General features: G+C 40.8%; 1 protein-coding gene across 1 annotated transcript; it reads right to left on the reverse strand.

The window, feature by feature from the left end:
* Nucleotides 1-2060: 2060 nt before the first annotated feature.
* LOC120307273 (flocculation protein FLO11-like) lies at nt 2061-16208 on the reverse strand. Its single transcript, XM_039341837.1, has 5 exons — nt 16076-16208; nt 6459-6761; nt 5494-5850; nt 4508-4596; nt 2061-2852 (listed from the first exon to the last, which is right to left on the reverse strand). The coding sequence occupies exons 1-5, from the start codon at nt 16149-16151 to the stop codon at nt 2703-2705; spliced, it is 975 nt and encodes a 324-aa protein (XP_039197771.1). The 5' UTR covers nt 16152-16208; the 3' UTR covers nt 2061-2702.
* Nucleotides 16209-21977: the final 5769 nt, after the last annotated feature.

Raw genomic sequence — 21977 nt, forward strand, 5'->3', positions numbered from 1 at the left:
ACGGTCACTAAAATGAGGACCTAGATTGTTGGGGGCAATAGGCTGACTCTGTAAACCACGTGGAAAGTGCTGTAAAGCACTATGGGGCAGTATATAAATTTAAGTGCTATTGCTATTTTTGATGGAGTCAATTTAGTCATGAGAAGGAAGTGACGAGTTGTGCATTTTTCTAATATCTATTTATTTACAATTATACAAGTTGCATAGTTAAGAGTCCGGATGGTCAGTGCTAGATTTTAGATGTGTCATTTCCCTAAGAACAATCAGGATGCTGTGATTTATTTGGAGACAAATAAAATGCAACACAGTTTTTTCCCGCTCTAGCTGAGTACAAAATGGAAACTTGCCAGTCTGTAGCTGTAAGGAAATGTGTTTCTAGTTTAAAAATATCTCAATGGAAGTAAAGCCAACCTAGTGCATGATTATAACAAGGCAATGGACTACCATCTCTCTCAGCATGGAGATTTCTAAAGCTGCTTCCAGAATCTTAATCCAGCATGTAACGCTTGACACCTCTGCAAATACAAGATTGGCAAATCACAGCTGAGGGACAGAATTACTTCTGGGATATGTTGTAAAAGGGAAAAAGTAAAAAATCAATCATGCTGGTACAGACTAGTCCAGGGATAGGCAACCTTGGCTCTTTTATGACTCGTGGACTTCAGCTCCCAGAATTCCTGAGCCAGCATGGCTCAGCTTGGAAACCTCTCTCTTTCCCCTCAGCATGGCTGGCTCAGGAATTCTGGGAGTTGAAGTCCACAAGTCATAAAAGAGCCAAGATTGCCTAGCCCTGGACCAGGCAGTCTCCAAGAATCAGATACAATTGAATGGAAGAAGAAAAAATGAAGATCTGGATCTTTGGTGCTTTAATGAAGACAGTATTCACCTAACAACCATACTTGGGCCCCAAAGCTTGTATGTCAGAGTGGTCATTAAATGGGTAACTATAGATAACAGTCATTTTTACAATTGCTTTATGATGATTGTAAAGCAAGACATTGCCGTCATTAAGTGAATCATAGGGTGATTAAACAGACCATGTGGTCGATAAACAAATCCATCAAAGCCAGGTGCCCAAAATATGGTCATGTGACTGCAGGGGGGGGAGGTTGCACAATGTTTCACAATGGCCAGAAATGGGCCGTTCTGAGGCCATTGTAACTGTGACCGGTCATTAAGTGACCAGTTGTTAAGTAAGGACTACCTGTACAAGGAGCCTTCATTTCTGCCATCCGGATGCAGTTCACAAGCATTGATTTACTGAATCCTAGTCTTATTTTTAAGCACAGATAAATTTCATCTTTCTCTGGTCCATGTCAACTTACATCTATTCAATCAAAAATTGATCGATTTTCTGTATCAAAAAAATATCACATGAAGATGCGCAGTTGCTTAGTAGTTTCCTCCAACCTATCCTAAACAAAGTAGCCTTTTCCCCTTCTCTTCAATCATGTCTAGTTCTCAGTGTCTGCCTGAATAGGTTCCTGCAGTTTTCTTGGCCAAGTTTTTCAGAAGAGATTTGCCCATGCCTCCTTCCCTGGGGCTGAAAGAAAGTGACTGGCCCAAGATCACCCAGCTGGCTTCATGTCTTAAGGTGGAACTAGAACTCATGGTCTCCCAGTTTCTACTCTGATGTGTCAATGCTGCTAATATTGAATATTCTTGCTTTGACAAAATATGCAGAATTGTCCAGTATTTTTAGAGTTAATTCAGATGACAGAGAAAAGGGAGGGGAAATAAACAAAAGCCCCGGAAAAGGAAGGGAAGTGAATCTCTGCCCTCTGGGCTAATTGGAAGATGTGACTTGTGACTGCAAGATAAGGGAGGGGTTTAGCAAGAAAAGTTAGATGCCAGCAAGAGGAATTCAGATTCTGGCATAAATCTCCATGATGTGCCGTCAATTTGTAACACTGGTAATAAAGGCTTTAGGACAGTGTTTCTCAACCTTGACAATTTTAAGGCATGTGGACTTCAACTCCCAGAATTCCACAGCCAGCATTGCTGTGGAATTCTGGGAGTTGAAGTCCACATGCCTTAAAATTGTCAAGGTTGAGAAACACTGCTTTAGGATAAACATGCCTGGAATTTCTTTGAAGTGTTTCATTAGTTGGAACCATGACAGATGCCTTAACCACCACACCAAACTGACTCTCAATAAAATTCATATATTTTAAGGTTGAACCGGGTGATTTTCGGAGATCTCAAGCAGTGAAGCAGAGTGAAATTTTGTTAGTACAGTACTTGGATGCAAGATGACTATGAAATATTATGGTTGTAGTCTATGCTGGAATTTGGAGAGAGAAAAATAAAAGAGAATGGAGACAGAAACTAATTATTCCCATTCTGTGGCCAGGAAAGCTACAAGGAGGTATCCATGAAGTCATCAGAACTGAAGCTTGATCCGCGGGAACATTGATTTAACTTATGAACTGAAGGCTGCACTGGCATTCAGAGGAATGCCACTTGAAGAATAAATAGAGCATCTACATATTAATCTGAAGAAGAACAATTAAGTCCATTCACTAACAAATACAGATCAAATAAAATTCTACCATGTCCTGTTTGTTCATGTATGAGATGATGGGAGAAAGGCACTGTAAATGTTTTGGCTAAAAAATGTCAAAAATAAATTGGGAAGAAATCCCTCCTGTTATAAGTTGCTATCAATCCTGAGAAGTCTGAAACATCTGTTGGTGAATATTTTACAGCATCTCTTGGTTATTGTCTTGGGGCATCTGTGGATTGCTGTTCCTTTCACAGCTGAGATTCCGAAAACTCTGAAGCATAGTGTGACTTCTGTACACATTCTCAGATTCAGGAACACACAAAGGAGATTTCACATAGCGGGCAACCTGCAGGAGTTTGGGAAGAAGAGAGAATGAGACCAAATGCGAAACAAAAATGAGATTGATATAGAAAATAATATTTATGGTTCAGGGTTGAACTGTGGGAACCTTAGTGATCTCTGGTTGTTTTCTTGCAGGCATCTCATTATCACACTACATAACATCATCATGATGATATGTCTACAAGAAAACAACCAAATTCAAGAGCACCAAGAGCTCCACAGAATTGACATCATTTTAGTGGCAATCCCTGCAGAATATCAGCAGTCATGGTGGATCCTCACTTGACCTGGGATGATATTAATGTGGGCAGGTACAACCCACATTTGTAACCAAGTAACATGACCTTAGCATCTGTAATTATGTAAGTATAATCATAGAGGTTCCACAGGGTTCTCTTGCCTAAAATTCACTAGATTTGTCCTGGATCAGATGGTTGGTTCTCCAAGAAGAGTACTGTATTCCATACTTTAACTAACAATGGCTGTCTAAGATTTTACACAAGAGCTCACCTGATCTTTTGAGCCTTTGGAACATGTGAAGGTGCCTTACAGTATACAGAGCCAGCCCAGTGGGTTACATTGACTGACAACAGTTCTCCAGAGGATCAAAGGTTGACTCGGTGACTTTCTCCCAAGCTGATATTTGCCCTCTATAAGAAGACTCATGGTCTTGTGGAAAACGGAAGGACTCTTACGAATTCCAGAGGGTTTTAGCAGAGAGATTTATTGTGCAGGTTCAGAAGCAGTAGCAACCAGCAATTCTGAACCCCGAGGGCGGGTTCAGACTTCAATTTTATACTTTCTTTTTCTCAGGAACAAAGGAATACACATTGTGATACACATTGTAATACATTAGGTTCGTTTCTCACGGGTATACAATGGAGAGAGTTTGCTACATACATTGTATCCAAGTGCAATGCGCATTAGGTTAGTCACATACTACTAACGCAGCATTATTCCAGTAATTATGCAGACACATCATTATTCTAGTGCAGTGGTTCTCAACCTTTTTAATGCCGCGACCCCCAACCGGTTGTAAGTCAAGGACTACTCAACCAGTCGTAAGTCGAGGACTACTCAACTGGTGCAGCACCGTTTGCAGAATGGGACTTTTGGTGGGCTCAGCAGGGCAGAGACAGCCTGAACAATTCCTATTGGCTTTTGAAAGCGAATAGAATTAGACTCTATTCAAGAGAGTCTATTCTGTTGGTTTTCAAAAGCCAATAGAATAAAAGGGAGTAGCACAGCTAAGGAAAAGGGGAAAAAAATGGCAGACTGCGTTGGTGACCCCCGTGAAATGGTCATTCGACCCCAAATGGAGTCCGACCCACAGGTTGAGAACCACTGTTCTAGTGATTGTTTATTATTCCACATTAATGGCTGTATGTTTTCTACCATGGATCACAATATAGTTTGGATGTAGGGGTTCCTCACCCTACAGAACTCACAAGACTATTTGAACAATTCATCAGCAATTTGGTTTGGGACATGTGTGATTCACAATGGTGTTATGTCCATTGCATTCCAAAATGGTGAGTTGACCCCTTTTGAGCATCACTTGGAAACTCTCTAAGGTTCAACTGGAGTTGCCGATTCTCATGTAAGCCTAGCTCTTTGTTCCCTTTGCCTGCTGCAAAGGGCAGCTTTTTCCATCCTTACCAAGCAGCCAAGACAGGCCAGGAACAGGAAAGACAGTGTGACGGTCGTGCAAAGGAGGAGGATAAAAGCCCATTTTGGGTATTTGTCTCCTGCAAAGTTGAAGAAAAGAGAAGGGATGAACACAGGCACTTTGGAGAGGATCTATGCTGTTGTTTTGTGCTGAAAATGCCCACTTAAGTAAGGAACCAAGGTGTTTAGAGTTAGATGTATGTTATTTGGCTTGCACAGCTATAGCCATCATGTTGCTCCTTGTCAAAAGAGCCTTGAAACCACCAGGTTACAGGTTACATACCCCCTGAAATAATACATAAGGATGACAAAAGTCAATTATAACATGATCTTTATGGCTGGAATGTAATAAGAATCTGGGGTACCTTCTTGTGATCTCTAAGTTCTATCTCTCTAAGAAGGTTCCTCTTTCTACTGATACTTCCACCCTCTAATGTAAACAATGCCATTTATTATGCCCTTAGATCAGTGATGACAAACCTTTTAGACACCGAGTGCCCAAAAACTGCCCCACCCCCCTGCCTCCACAGCCCACTGCAGCAGATCGCCCAGGCGGCCCTGTAGGGCCATAGCGGCCATGCCCTCCGCCCGTGCCCCGCAGCATCATCTGCATGTGATGGGACACAAGGGTGGAGTCTTGTCCTTGATGCCTGGCTGCCATTTCCTTGGCTGCACTGCTCTGCGCGGGCCATGCCTGGGGGTGATTCTCCTTCAGAGGTGGCTGCTGGTGAGGAGGGGGCCGTGGGGGAGGCAGGGCTGGGATGACGGCATGCATACCCACAGAGACGGTTCTGAGTGCCATCTCTGGCACGCGTGCCATAGGTTCGCCACCACTGCCTTAGACTGTTTTCACACCTAGGAAAAGTCAACAAACTGACTACTCTGCATGTGGCTGTGGATTTTGTTCAGATAGATGGTTATTTCTGGTGACTTGTGTAACTCAGTGGCTAGATCTGAATGAAGTCAGATAAACTTACCACTAGTTGTAGTGTTTTGCTGAGTTGTTTCAGAAGAAACTGTAGCAATGGAGCGCATTGTACTTCTGGTTGTGATGGAGGTGCTACTTCTAGAAGTTGTATCTTTTCCAGGCGTCACAGTGGTTTTGGAAGTGGTGACCAAGGCAGGAGTGATTGTGGCTTTGACAGTTGTGGCTTTGATATTTGTAGCTACAGGAGGCAGAGCTGAGGTTGAATTCTCACCTCCAGGTGGCACTTTTTCTGATGTCTTAGTGGATATGCCTGGGGTGATGGTTTGAGAAGATGAATTTATTGTTCTGCTACTCATTGTGACTGTTGTAAGTTCAGTCTTAGACATTTCCAGAGAGGTAGTACCAGCTGTTTTGAATAAAGATATCCTGATGTTATTTGCTGTGTTTTGTATTTTGAATTTTTGCATTCATCTCACTTACTAGTAATAGAAAGTAATATCTCAGAGGTTGCTGGTACTAGTTTACTAAGCTTTTATAAGTAAGTTTTCTGCAGAATGTTTATACTGGAATTTTGAGACACAATGGCAACAGAAAATATTTTTGCTTCTGAAGAGACGAGCTTTAAGAGAAGGCAGTAGTACAAGAGAACCAGGACTGATTTTGAATCATTTAGTGCAGGGGTCCCCAACCCCCGGTCTGCAGCCCAGTCTGCCAGGCCACAGCCCATTAGAAACCAGGCCACAGAAGTGATGGGTGAGCATGCATATGCATGAAGGTGCACATCAAGCTGAACTTGTGAAAACGACACACCTGTGAGTGTGAAACCATCCCCTCTCCACCCCCACTACCGCCACTGCCTCTGCCGATCTGCCAAGTCAGAAAGGTTACTACCCATCTTGCCTCAAGGTGATTGTCTGTAAAAGGGATGCTTTCTTAGCGACAGTCCCTTTCCCGCAATTTGAATTGTGTTAAAAAGAAGTAACAATATTTTAAAAGAAGCTACAGCATTCTTACCTGCTGCCAAAGTAGATTTTGGAGATGCAGACTCAGAGGTTGGTGAAGGAGGAGCTGAAGAGCTCTCGGAAGAAGGTCCCTTGGAGGTTTTTGGAGGGAGGCTGGCGGGGGGATCTGAAGATACGGTCCCTGACGTTGATGTGGGGGCACTTGAGGGGGCCTCTGAAGGTGCACTTGATGGGCTTTCAGAAGATTGAATCCCTGAGGTGGTTGGAGGAGGACTGGAAGAGGACTCTGTTGATGAAGTCTCTGAGGTTTCTGGGGGTGAAGTTTCTGTGGTATTAGGTGATGCAGAGGTTGTTTCTGGAGAGGAAATTTATGTTACTATCTCTTTAGAAAGAGCTTGAAAAATTATAGCAGTAATAGGAGGACATCACTGGAAGACATGAAAAGCAGGAAGCAGACCATCAAGGAGAAAAATCTATATAGCTGGTCACTAAGAGTCAATAGTGATTTCATGGCATATAATCAGTTAAAAGAAAACCCCGCATCCAAATACATCTCTCACTGATCTTTTCTTGAGTTGTTCTTCATATCAACTCACTGAGGCTCTGATAAGTCCCCCATGGATAAAATGAGATGCTTCACTGCCCTGTTCTCGGTGTCAGGAGAAGAAATGGGAGAACTGAAGTGAGGCAGCTGTTACTAAGCAAGCAAGGTTCTACATTTAGGCAAGAAAAACCAAGTGCACAAGTATAGCATAGGTGGCACCATGCTCAATAGTAGTAACTGTGAGAGGGACCTTGGAGTCCTAGTGGACAATCACTTAAATATGAGCCAGCAGTGTGCTGCAGCTGCCAAAAAGGCCAACACATAGCTAGGCTGCATTAACAGAGGGATAGAATCAAGATCACGTGAAGTATTAATACCACTCTACAATGCCTTGGTAAGGCCACACTTGGAATACTGCATCCAGTTTTGGTCACCACGATGTAAAATAGATGTTTAGACTCTAGAAAGAGTACACAGAAGAGCAACCAAGATGATTAGGGGACTGGAGGCTAAAACATATAAGGAACGGTTGCTGGAATTGGGTATGTCAAGTTTAATGAAGAGAAGGACGAGGGGGGACATGATACCAGTATTCCAATATCTCAGGGGCTGCCACAAAGAAGAGGGAGTCAAGCTATTTTCCAAAGTGCCTGAAGGCAGGACAAGTGGAAACTAATCAAAGAGAGAAGCAACCTAGAACTAAGGAGAAACTTCCTGACAGACAGTGAGAACAATTAATCAGTGGAACAGCCTGCCTCCAGAAGCGGTAAATGTTCCAACACTGGAAGTTTTTAAGAAGAGACTGGACAGCCATTTGTCCGAAATGGTGTAGGGTTTCCTGCCTGAGCAGGGGGTTGGACTAGATGACCTCCAAGATCCCTTCCAACTTTACTATTATTATTATTATTATTATCATCGGATCATCGCACAGTCAGCCAGATGTTCAGACTGGATTTGGCATTTTGTCTACCTATCGAGTCCTTACCCAGGACCTGGGATAGGCAGATTGGATGTTTGATGGTATTACAGATATCGTCGCAGGATGGAAGCAGTTCCTAATAAGGCCGCCTTTTGCAATTGACTAATAGCGAATTTGTCAATGCCAATGGTGTTCAAGTGGTGCTCCAGTTGTTTTGGGATTGTACCCAAGGAGCCTATGACTATTGGTACTACCCTTGCTTGCTTTTGCCACAGTCTTTCTATTTCTATTTGTAGGTCTTTGTATTTTGTTATCTTCTCCAGTTCTTTCTCTTCTATTCTGCTATCTCCAGATTATTATTATTATTATTATTATTATTATTATTATTATTATTATTATTATCTCCTCCTTCTTCCTACAAAATCAGTCAGGGGTCACAATGGGCCAAAGATGAGCAAGGTGCAGTGACTCAGCTTCCTACCTCCATCTCTGTATTGGATGAATGGTGTCCATACGGTAAGGGTCTAGGACAACTTTCCGTGGCCAACTCGCCACAGCCAACTCACTGCAGCCAACAGGACAATTCGATGCTACATTAATCATTTCATTCAATTACTTTTATTATTGGTGACCCTATTTTCACTGAAATTATTGTAACACTTGTATTTCTGGATTGACTTCATTTTATTGTTATTGGCCAAGGTTCCATCAAAATTAATTTAACTTTTGCATTTGCTGAACTGTCCCATGACAAGTTGTCCCTTGGCAAGTTGGCCATGGCAAGTTATCTTGTGGTGAGTTGTCTATGGCGAGTTGTCCATGGTGAGTTGGCCATGGCTAGTTGGCCACCGAGAATTGGCTGCGGTGAGTTGTCTCATTCCGATATGGGAAAGGGACTCTTCATATCTGGGGTTTTTGTTCCTTTCTGCAGCTTGACTGGAGACGCTTCTTCCCATTGGTGCTTAGGATAAAACAGTGATACAAGAGAGTCTACAGCAGTGTTTCTCAACCTTGGCCATTTTAAGGCATGTGGACTTCAACTCCCAGAATTCCACAGCCAGCATTGCTGGCTGTGGAATTCTGGGAGTTGAAGTCCACATGCCTTAAAATGGTCAAGGTTGAGAAACACTGGTCTACAGAGTTTGCATTCTCTCTGTGCCCAATGTAATCATTAAAATAAAAGGAGCTGGTTCTGAACTATGTTGGATCAAGAGCCAAGCCAGAGGAGGAATCTGATATCATGTAAAATCAACCTTGTGTTAATATCCATAAAAGTTATTGCTGTTCCTAAAACAGTCTGATTTCTGCATGTGCATACATACCTTCAACACTTTATTTCTGTACGTGGGGTGTGTGTGTGTGTATTTATATGTGCCTGCAACATTAAAAGAATGCTGTAGTCTTAAAACTGTGTTCTGTTGTGAAGTATCTTCTTTGAGATGGCTTCATTGTTGTGCCTTTTGGTAGAGATGGCCGTCTGAGCACCAGTTTCAGCAAGAAGCGCGGAGACCCAGGTTTTTTTCAGTGCTGGGCTATTTTTCCATTATTATTATTATTTTTTATCCCGAAGAACTTTTCTGGAATAGGGAAAGTCTGGCAAATCAACCCCCTGGATCCTCCAGACAGCTGCAGCTTGCACAATCTCTCTGAAGCTGAAGCTAAGAAGTTGGCCCGGTGAGTTCAGCTAGGACGTGGGGCGAGCTTACTACATGTTCACTTGGAAAAATCAGCTGTTTCTTTTCTTAAATAGGACAATAAAATGTCCCTGCTACATAGTTCTTAAGTTGCCTACTTATCTTGGAGTTGTAAAACAGGCTTTTTTTTTGACTGATAGATTACTTTTTCCCCTTTCATGGAACTGCATAATTTTTGAAGCTTCATTAAAATAAAATAGTGAGGAGAGGGGAGTGACAGAGTCATGCCAGCAAATAATCTCGGTTGTTTTTTCCTCTTCCTATTCAAATTTATTCCTAATGAGAAGGAAGGACTCACTGGAGAAGGGCCTAATGCTGGGAAAGATTGAGGGCAAATAGAAGAAGGGGACGACAGAGAATGAGATGGCTGGATGGAGTCACTGAAGCAGTAGGTGTGAACTTAAATGGACTCCAGAAGATGGTAGAGGACAGGAAGACCTGGAGGAACGTTGTCCATGGGGTCGCGATGGGTCGGACACGACTTCACAATTAACAACAACAAATTCAAATTTATTGGAAACTTATGGCTTTAAACAGCAGGCAACAGAATGTCAGCTTTAATGTGTGCCAGTGTGCCCACAGTAAAAAATAACAATAAAGCTTATCTTATTATTGTGAACTTGTTTTCTTCTTTTCTTTTTGCCTATCTTTTTGGATTTATACATTGTGACTTTGTGAGAGAATGGAAGTTTCCAACCAAAACAGAATAGTTTGATCGGGAATTAACATCTAACTTGCTATTGCCTTTCTGTGTATAATTGATTTAAGAGAGAGCTAAAAACTAATCTGCTAAATTGGTTGTTTGAATCAGATTTACTCCTTAGCCACAAGAGGAAGTCAAAGACCACAGTATTGAATTTAGTGATAGGAAATATAACTTTTGCTTGGATTCATTATTTTACCACAAGAGGGAGCCAAAAGCCATGATATTGACAAAAAACACACTTTTGCTCTTGGAATTGTTTAATATAAAATAAAATGCTGGGGTTTTTTTTAGGACAGTGGTTAAATTATAGAAATGACTACAAGGTGTAAGCAGATAAATAAGCGGATCAGGAGAATTGCACTGCATGAGAGCTATGATGGAATACTATTCGGGCAAAACAATTCAGGCAATAGAGACGAGAGTGGGAACTATAGGTAAGCTACTCCATGAGGAGATGCATCAGATCGCAGGAGATGTCAAACAGGTAAGTGATAAGGTAGACTTTTTAGAACACAATGGACACCAGGGACATATAATACAAGGGTGTTTTAGACCAGTGGTTCTCAACCTGTGGGTCGGGACCCCATTTGGGGTCGAACGACCATTTCACGGGGGTCGCCAAACAATGCAGTCCGCCATTTTTTTTCCCCTTTTCCTTAGCTGTGCTACTCCCTTTTATTCTATTGGCTTTTGAAAGCCAATAGAATGGACTCTCTTGAACAAAGTCTAATTCTATTGGCTTTCAAAAGCCAATAGGAATTGTCCAGGCTGTCTCTGCCCTGCTGAGCCTGCCAAAAGTCCCATTCTGCAAACAGTGCTGCACCAGTTGAGTAGTCCTCGACTTACGACCGGTTGGGGGTCACGGCATTAAAAAGGTTGAGAACCACTGTTTTAGACAATATTGCCTTGATGGAAGTCATCAACGGACTCTTAACATTTTACACCAAATAAAGTTACTACGTCTGCAACTATCTACGTTGATTATCTGAAATACAAACAAAACTTCTATCAGAAACAAAACTGAATTATGAGAAACAAAGACCTTTTGAGGAAGATGGCTGGCATACAAACTGAGAAAAGGAAGAGAAAAAGACATTGATTGGAAAAACCCAGGAGGGTGAGTCACCACTAACGGATGATAACTCTATTTTAAAAAATCCTTCAAAAATTTCTAACTCGTATAAGAAAAAAGAAGCAGGCATACAAAAATAGGTGGCTATTTGCAAAAGCAACATTTACCAAAGCTCTCACAAAGACAACTCATGAATGATCCAATAAGTACTTTTGAAATATCAGATCCTTTTAAAAAGATGAAAAGAGGCAAAGCTCCAGGCCCAAATGGACTTTCAAGCCAATATTATAAATGCTTTGAAGAACAATTGCTACAGCCATTGGAAGATATAATGAACTGTCTGGTGTGAAAGACCAGGACTACATGTGTAGTTCCAATTAAACTGATTTATAGCTCATGCCTAAGCACAGGAATCTAATCAACTAATGGTTAGCACTGTTTTGGCTTTAGATAAGGGTTAGTGGCACTCAAGGAGGGTTGGACTTAATCCATTTGTGGTTACGTAGAGATTCTAGGCTTGTTCCTCTTTTGACTCTGTCCCCAGAGTCATTCCTTCTACATGAGTTCTGTACTACAGATATAGGTAGTCCTTGACTTAGACCAGTTCATTTAGTGACCATTCAAAGTTACACCACTGAAAAAAGTGACTTATGATAGTTTCTTACCCTTACAACTGTTGCAACATTCCCATGGTCACATGATCAAAATTAGGGCACTTGACAACTGACTCATATTTATGACAGTTGATAACAACAACAACAACAACAACAACAACAACAACAATAATAAAGTTGGAAGGGACCTTGGAGGTCATCTAGTCCAACCCCCTGCTCAGGCAGGAAACCCTACACCATTTCAGACAAATGGCTCTCCAGTCTCTTCTTAAAAACTTCCAGTGTTGGAGCATTCACCACTTCTGGAGGCAGGTTTTTCCACTGATTAATTGTTCTAACTGTCAGGAAGTTTCTCCTTAGTTCTAGTTGCTTCTGTCTTTGGTTAGTTGCAGTGTCTTGGGGTCACGTGATCCCCTTTTATGATCTTCTGACAAGCAAAGTCAATGGGGAAGCCAAATTCACTTAACAACTATGTTACTAACTTAACAACTGTAGTGATTTGCTTAACAACTCTGGCAAGAAACATTGTAAAAAGGAGCAAAATTCACTTAACGGCTGTCTTGCTTAGCAACAGAAATTTTGGGCTCATTTGTGGTCATAAGTCAAAGACTACCTGTATTTAAAATGCCTCCAAAGTGGACGGAAGCTAACACTGCCTTACTTCCTAAAGAAGGTCAAGATATCACATTGACAAAAAAAAGTATAGACTGATTTCCTTACAAACCTTTTATGGGAATATTGAGGGGGAGGTTGAAGGAAATTTTGCAGAAATTTATCTATGAGAACCTTTTGTGCTGAAAAGACAATTGAGGGATGATGTCAGAATGACCTTGAATGTTATCAAATATTTGCAGTGCCACAATGAAGAATAGGCAGCCTTAATATTTCTGAATGCAGAAAAAGCATTTGACGATTTAAACTGGGTTATTTTTGTTGAGGTTTTGGAAGACGTGGACTCTGGAAAGTAATTTATTTAAGGTAAGTAGATCTATACACCCCAGCAAGTACACATTCTTATTAATGGTGATCTAATTAAGCCCTGTGAGATTCAAAAGGGAATGAGACATGGTTGCCCTCTGTCTCCACTGCTTTTTATTTTAGTTTTGGAGGTTTTGAATAAGAATATCAGACAAGATGAAAAAGTTACAGGTATGAACATTTAAAAAGTGACTTATAAACTAAGAACTTTTGCAATGATTTAGTTATATTTATTTCTGCAAGAGCCAAAGACTGGGTTGGAATATTTGATGAAGAAGCTAAATGACTTTGCAGTTAGTTAAAAGTATTGCTGCCCAGAATATGAAAACTTAACATGGAATTCAAGTTTTAAGGTAGAAAAAAAGTTAAAATCTTGGAGCGATATTGTCAAAAACAAATTCTAAGTTGTTTCAAAACAGTAGGAATGATATTAAAGGTGGGATGAATTGCAATTATTTTTGTTGGACAGGATTTTTATAATCAAAATGAATGTTTTAGCAAAGACGCTGTTTTTATTTCAGATATTACTGATATTTATTACTCCTGTTGCATTCAAACCATGACAAAAGGATATTTCTAAGTTTATATGGCAAGGAAAAAATCCAAGCCAAGGTTGCCTACCCCTGATCTAGATGAAAGAATGGGTAACTATAAAAATTTGGAGGGCCGTGAACTGAGATTTGGATGGCATCCCTATTTATGGTATGGTAAGATTAAAATGAATGCAGACTTTAAGAGTCACACACTATCCTAAGAATTTGGAGTAAATATAAAGCAAGGCTGTCTTCTAAGATACTTCTTTGGGTGTCACCCAGAAAGCTTTAGAAAGGAAATGACAGTAAACCACCTTGATGGATTTAGGGTGAAATAATAGCTTTTACCCAAGGTGAACCTAATCTCAAGTCAAAAGCAGATTTGGAATCAGAAGGACCTGTCTGTCATTAGTTTATATACTTACAACTGAAAGAAAGATTTAATTTAAATGAGAAAAGTCATGATTTTGAATCTGTCAAAAATGAATTTGGAACTATATTGTGTACTAATGGTGACCCTTTTATTGCCAGGGTTGATAAAAGGTTGTTGAAGTTGAATCTGAAAAATAAATATATTAAACACTATATGTTTCAACAAGCAAAAAAAATAATAATATACTGCTTGAGCACTGGGAAAATATTTTTATTTCTTTACTTTTTATTAAATTTATATGCTGCCCATCTCATTATCAAGCAACTCTGGGCTGCTTACAATACCATAAATAATAGCATAAACAATTAAAAGGTTAAAAACATTAAAACATTGGATGTGGAAAGTTAAAACATTAAATATGTGGATTAAATTAAAACATTAAAATAGTGTAAATATGTAGATTAAAAGCCTGAAATTTACATTAACCTGTAACTTAAAAGAACATTTTGATAAAATGATGTGCCATTGACATTTAATACCTGATAAATTGTCAAAGATGTATAAAGATATTTCAAATGTCTATTGGAAATACAAATGTAAAGAAGGAACTTTTTATCAATAGTGGTGGACTTGTGATAAAGCAAAGAAAGATTGGGCCCAGATTTATGTTTTAATCTAGATGATCCTCAAACAAACATACAATGGAAACCAGAAATGTTTCTTTTAGGATTAACGGATAAAGATATTGAGAAAAAGAACTTATATAGAACTTTGTTACTATATATGCTGGCCACAGTGAGAATTTTATAAAAATGTGTCAACTTCCACAATAGAAAAACGGATAGAAAAAAAAATGGTGAAACTGGCAGACGTAGCAAATTAATTATTTTAATTAAGGAAAAAATGCAGCTAGTTTTGTTTCCACTTGGAAACTGTTTCTGGACCTCCTGATCAAAAGAGAGAGAAAAATTGAAACTTTGGGTTTTGATGATTAAAATAGGTTGCTATTATAGAAATGGCTAGTATTCGCTAACTATATATAAGTAAAAAGTTGAGATTATAACTTTACTATGTAACGTTACTGCACTGAAAAAAGTTGGAAGGCACTGCTTTTCTTTCCTTACCCCACACTCCTCTCTTCTTCTCCTTTTCCTTTACCTATTTTTCCCATTGTCTTTACTTTTATTTTCATTTTATATGAAGAAAAACTTTAATGAAAGTTATGTACATAAAAAAAGATTGTGTGCTAGAGGATGAGCTTTTCCTATAGACGTTGAACCTTTCCAGAACTGCCAAATCAATCCTTGTTTAACAACTATCCTGTTTAGCAACCATTCAGAGTTACAACGGCACTAAAATTTTTACTTTAGGACTGATCTTCACACTTATAACCATTGCCACTTCCCAGCAGATTCAGACTGAGACTGAGATGCTTCACAACTGGCAGATGTTTATGTCCACCATTTGTGCACTTCACCATCAGCTTTTGAGAAGCAGACTCAACAGAGAAGCCAGCGGGAAAAATCACAAGTTGTGGTCCTGTGATGTCTTGCTTAACAACCATAGGTCACTCAGTGAACTATCATGAGTAAGTGAAGCAAGTTCCCCACAATCACATGTAATCTCACTTAATGGCCATATTGCTTAGCAATGGAGTTGCCAGCCTCAAATGTGGTCATTAAATGAGGACTACCTATATTTGTATAAAGAGAAATCATGCTAGAAGTGGTTATATGAAAACAGAACAATATTCATTTTTATATTTCCCCTTCTCAGTTATAATACGATCTAAACTACTTCTCCTGTTGAGTTTTCTTTTCCTTCCTTCCTTCCTTCCTTCCTTCCTTCCTTTCTTCCTTCCTTCCTTCCTTCCTTCCTTCCTTCCTTTCTATCTTCTTTGTTTCTTTGTTTCCCTTCTTTCTTTCTTTCTTTCTTTCTTTCTTTCTTTCTTTCTTTCTTTCTTTCTTTCTTTCTTTCTTTCTCTTTCTTCCTTCCTTCCCTCCTTTCTCTCTCCCTTCCTTCCTTCCTTCCTTCCTTCCTTCCTTCCTTCCTTCCTTCCTTCCTTCCTTCCTTCCTTCCTTCTTGCCAGTGTTTTACAGTTGTAGTTCCTCAGGCTATTTTCCATCATATCCAAAATTGGCCTACAAATGATCCCAAATTCCAATTGACCCACCCTAATTTCAGGAGCATGAATACAATCTAGAAATGATGGCTCCACAAAACATGAAACCCTTACCTTCTGTTCTCACGTGGGTATTCAGAGCAAATATAATCCATAAGGCAACCACGAAATGTCTTTGCATGCTACCCATTGTGGCTTGAGCTGAATGCCTAATGCACTGAAAACATCCATCTCCCTTTTATAGCTTCCGAAAGACTTGAAATACAGCTTATTTCGAACTTATAAATGTCATTTTGAAGTTGTAATACCTTGTTTGGAAGGGAAGGTGGGGCTTACTTGACCTAAGTCATATTATGTGCAGGATGGAATGCAGGGGTGGGGGCAGACCTGCGAAATGCAGATGTATATACATTGCATTAGCGATTTGCTTCCTGACGGGTTACATTATTATTTTTATGTTTTCTTTGGTAATTAATTGAAAGAAGGCTGGCGAGTTTCATGAGCAACACATGACAAAGAATGGGCTCTTGCCAATGTTGGTTTGTGTACCGTGGCTGTAAATCAGGATGAATTGTATTAGAAAATGGGTGGAGAAATATGCCAAATATAATGGATTTGAGTAGCCTTTGAGTGAAAAGACATTCCTAATGAACCAAATCCTGCCTTACCATGACAATTTTTTGTTTATGCAACAAGGGATCATGAGTATGAATCATGACAAATGTATGTTTTATAAATAAAAACGTGAAGGAAGCCAGTGTGATTAAATGGTGAGAAGCAATGAAACAATTTTATTCATTCGTTGATTTATTGATTTGTGGCATTCACTGATTTGACGAATGTGCACAAATTGGCTACGTTTCACTTGTGGTGAAAATGGAGGTGGAACAGTCTCTAGGTTGGAGATTGGTAGCAATGGCTGGCTTAGCATGGCTGGCTCGGGAATTCTGGGAGTTGAAGTCCACAAGTCATAAAAGGGCCATCATTCCCCACACCTGGTCTAGCACAACCCATTTCTGGGGATGGTAGGAATTGTAGTCTGAGGTGTCTGAAGGGTGTCCTGATTCAGAAAGTTACCTCACAGCCTTTATAAAATATTGTGTTCCAGCCTCTACTATAAAGTAACAATTAGTCCCCAATTATCTTTTTTCAGAACTGTCATTTTTTTTCATCTGGGGCTATGCAAATTGTAGGCTAGGCATCTACAATTTCCGAAGGCAAGCTGTTCTGCTTGCCTTCGCTGTTAGGAAATTTCCAGGCTGCTTCTCTCCTTGATTATTTTCCATCCATTGTGGACTTCAACTCCCAGAATTCCTGAGCCAGCCATGCTGAGGGGAAAGGGAGAGGTTTCCAAGCTGAGCCATGCTGGCTCAGGAATTCTGGGAGTTGAAGTCCACGAGTCATAAAAGAGCCACGGTTGCCTACCCCTGCCATAGAGCATAGGGTGGAAGAATCATTTGGAATGCAAGGCTCCATCAACTATGCAATCTAAATCACAGAGCTTATTGTGATTGTAGATTAAGAAAATGAAGGGTTGAGACTATAGAGTGAAATGTTGGGGAGTGGGGTGTCACAGTACTCTCCCAGAGGTCCTCCTATCTTGGTGTGGAACTACTTTATAATTCTTGCTGAAGCACTCTGGCTTCTGGGTTATGCCTTTACTTGGTGTCCTCCTCCTTAATCCCAACGTGTGAGAGAATTAGTCAGTGAACTAACTTGCAAGAAAGGGGGCAAAAAAAGATAAAAATAAAAATTCTATTGTCCCATTTCCCAAGCTTGCAGTACTTTGGAGCACAAGTAGAGAAATAAGCCTATAGGAGGAAAATGTGCAGTCTTAGCTTAGGGCAGGAATTCTGGGAGTTGAAGTCCACACATCTTAAAGTTGCCAAGTTTGAAGACCCCTGGTTTAGGAGTTGGAGAGGAGGAAGTTGTGGGGAGGAGGGGTATCTTTGTTTTTTTTTTAAAAAAATTACCTCAGGCCAAGTCTTATCTTAATGTCTTATCTGTTTTCATACAGTGGCCAATCAGATGCCTCTGGGGTATAAGCTGGAGATAGAGCCATATCTGTTGTTCGTCAGCAACTGGGATTTAGAGTCTGGCTGCCCCAAAATGGGGGTGGGGGGGAACACTGAGCCTTAAAAGTTGATAGTTCTCCATCCAGGTTTGTAATTTGTCTTTAAAATCATTCAAGATAATGTTTACAGGTAGTGAATGCTCCAACACTGGAAGTTTTTAAGAAGAGACTGGACAGCCATTTGACTGCAATGGTATAGGGTTTCCTGCCTGAGCAGGGGGCTGGATTAGATGACCTCCAAGATCCCTTCCAACTTTATTATTATTGTTGTTGTTGTTGTTGTTGTCATTGTCCTAAACTTACAACTGGTGGCACAGCAAATATTCAAAATTATGATGGATCCCTCCAAAGGTCCTTAATATACAGTTCTGAGGATCCAATGGCCATCCTCTTCCATGGTCACATGACTGCATTTCGGGTGCTTGGCAAAACAGCCTGCACTTATGGCCATTTGAAGAATGACTGCAATTTGTAATGTTTTTGCTAGAAATGTTTACTTCAAGTTTTCAAAAAAAAAACATAGGCCAGTGGTGGCAAACCTATGGCACGGGTGCCAGAGGCGGCACTCAGAGCCTTCTCTGTGGGCACACATGCCGTCACCCCAGTCCTAGGCCTTCAGCTGGGTTTTATAAAACCTTTTCGCTTTAGGCCTCTGCCGCCGTGTGCAAAAAAAAAAAAAGTTCAATCAATCAGTCAATTTCAACTTCTCGTGGGGAAAAAAAAGATCTTGCAAAGTTGGAATTGATTGATTGAACTTTTTAGTCCCACTCTGTCTGCCGTTACCACCACAACTGTACCCACCCAATGGGCCACACCCACCCAATGGGCCATACCCACACAATGGGCCACACCCACCCGGCACCCGACGATGCATAAGTGGGTTTTGGGTTGCAGTTTGGGCACTCAGTCTCTAAAAGGTTTGCCATCACTGCCATAGGCGAACAATTGCTTTGCTTAATGACCGCTGCAAAAAAAAAAGGTCCTAAAAGGTTGATCACGTAGAAAACCCACTTTACGACTGTCACGACTTACAAATGCAATGGACAGGCTCCTTTACAGTTATAAGGAAAGGACTATACATATTACCAGATCTTACCATATCTTCTAATAATGAATTCCATAGGTTAATTTAATTAATATTTTTACTGTTCAATGATAAGATTTAACATGAGAAAGGGGACAAATGGTTAAAGAGTAAGATGGCATCAACTCACATCGTAAAATAAATTGAAATAATCATAGACAGTAGCAATAGCACTTAGACTTATATACCACTCCATAGTGCTTTACAACATTCTCTGAGTGGTTTACAAATGTCAACATATTGCCCCCAACAACCTGGGCCCTCATTTTACCAGCCTTGAAAGAATGGAAGGATGAGTCAACTTTTAGAGCGGGGGTCTTCAAACTTGGCCCTTTTACGACTTGTAGACTTCAACTCCCAAAATTCCTCAGCCAGCGTGCTTGGCTGAGGAATTCTGGGAGTTGAAGTCCACAAGTCGTAAAAGGGCCAAGTTTGAAGACCCCTGCTTTAGAGGATCAGGATCGAACTCCAGGCTGTGAGAAGTGAGTTAGCCTGCAATGCTACATTCTAACCACTGCGCCATCACAGCTCAAATTTAATTTAAATTTGTAAATTTTATTAATTTAATTATTTCAAATTTAAATTAAATAAAAGTGTAATTAATCAATTTAATTATTTATTAATTAAACTTAATTTAAGTCAAATTTGAGCTTTGTTTGTCCTGAACTTTCTGAAAACATATCTCTGGCATAACGCAAAGAGACCAAATGTAACTTCCACCCACCCCCCTCAAACGTTGTGCACCCCTTGTTTTATAGATTTTTCCTGCCTTCTTTCAGTCCAATAAATCCTTCATATTCTGACAGGAACTTTAAACAAGCCATGGATTAGAGGCTTATAGAAACTGATTCTGTGCTCCATCACTAAGAATTTTAAAGAAAAGATTGGACAGCAATTTGTCTGGAATGGTATAGGACAGTGGTGGGGAACCTATAGCACACATGCCAGAGGCGACACTCAGAGCCCTCTCTGTGGGCACGCGCACTGTCACCCCAGCCCTGCCTCCCCCAGCGCCCCCCCTCACCAGCAGCCCCCCCGGAGGATAATTGCCCCTGGACACGGCCTGCATGGAGCAGCACAGCCGAGGACATGGCAGCCAGGCAGCAGGGACAAGACTCTGCCCTTGCGCCCCGTCGCATACAGATGGTTCTGCAGGGCACGGGCAGAGGGCGTGGCTGCCATGGCACTGCTGGGCCGCCTGGGTGATCTGCTAGAGTGGGCCGTGGAGGCGGTGGGTGGTCCTGTGGGTGGGTGGCGGGGCAGGGGTTGGAGCAGGGCAGGAGGCAGGTGGGGCAGTTTTGGGGCACTTGGTCTCTAAAAAGTTTGCCATCACTGGTATAGGATCTCCTGCCTGAGCTGAATTAAAAGACTTCCAAAGTCCCTTCCAACTCTCTTATTCTGTAAAATAGTTACCAGGCCTGCATGCAAGAATAACTAGATTTGGTCTTAGTTGCTTCATCCAAACACACAGTGTGCATCCTTCCTCAGCATTTCCTCTTTCACATCATACTTCTTCCATGATTCTCTACTCCACGCTCCAACTCTATTCCAGGATCCGACTCCCAGATTAAATGGCGAGCAAAATACGTCCTTGGTTGGCCCAATCGTGGAAAAGGCAGTCCAAGAATCTGAAAAAAGAGACGTGTTTCCATCTGAGCTCTTATTACGTATGTTTAAATTTATGTACACTTTGATTTTTTGGGACCATACTCTGTAGACACCCCTGGCTCCCAGCATCCTGCTGAGCAGCTGTTTTATGAAGGAATGTTCATAAAGTGTTCATGAATTCCATATGAGGGATTGTTCATAACAACACACATTTGGTCAATGGTTGAGTGTCTTGTAAGCAGCTCACCAATGGAATGGCACTGATGATTGGGTTACTTACCAAAAAAGGAAGGCTTAGAAGAAGCAACAGGGCTAAGCCTGTAGTCAAGCAGATGGGGATAATAGCCCAATAGGGCAGCCCAGCAGAACCTAAAAAAAAAAAAAAGACAGATAATAAAATGGATAAAAACAGGAATTACATTCAAATAATATTTATCTCTTCCCAATTTTTTTAGATGTATATGGAAATTAATGGGATTTCAATATTTTTCTGGACGTCTGGGCACACAGTAATCATACCTAAGTAGGCAGCCTACTTTACCCCATGTCTTCTCCCAATTCCATGCCTCCTACTGCTATTTATCATTCATTCATCACTGGCATCCTTCAGTCTCAAGAGATTATGGTATCGTGCTCTGGAAAGAGGTCCTAAGGCAGCTAAAAAGGCCAATTCGAGAGGGCAGATATAATCTGTCCCCTGTCCAGCCCCCAGATTTTGCTATTTATAACTAAATGACAATGGTGTTGTGTGGGCATTTCTCTCAACACACTCCCAGTTCACGTTATAAAAACCCAACTGGGAAACATTTTATTGAGCAAAGAATGCTCTCTAACTTATTTCGCCCTGCCTTTGAAAGCACGGTTGGTAATGTGGGGGCCTTGGTGCTTTCTGAGCTCAGTGGTTTTCTTGGAGATGTTTCATTACCCGGCTAGGTGATATCTTCAGTGCATTGATGGTGTTGCTGAGTTTGGTAATGAAACATTCATTACCACAGTTCAGCCCTGAGCTACAAATATTCCCTTCCATCATAGAGTTGGTAATCTTACCTGCCGTCATGGTGGAGGTCATAATAGTAGGGGAAGGCATTGCCTTTGGGATGGGGACTCGAAGTGTCACATTTGTTACAGAGGTCACATTGGTTCCAGCAGCAGCTTCCAGAATCTTTCTAGAAAGGGTGGGGTTTGAGTCAGTTGTGTGACTTTCAGACGTTATTGCCACCTTCGGAGCCAAAGAAATTGTGCCTGTGGTT

Source organism: Crotalus tigris, unplaced genomic scaffold (assembly GCF_016545835.1).
Source record: "Crotalus tigris isolate CLP2741 ecotype Arizona unplaced genomic scaffold, ASM1654583v1 scf7180000017773.841730, whole genome shotgun sequence".
NCBI classification, from domain to species: domain Eukaryota; kingdom Metazoa; phylum Chordata; class Lepidosauria; order Squamata; family Viperidae; genus Crotalus; species Crotalus tigris.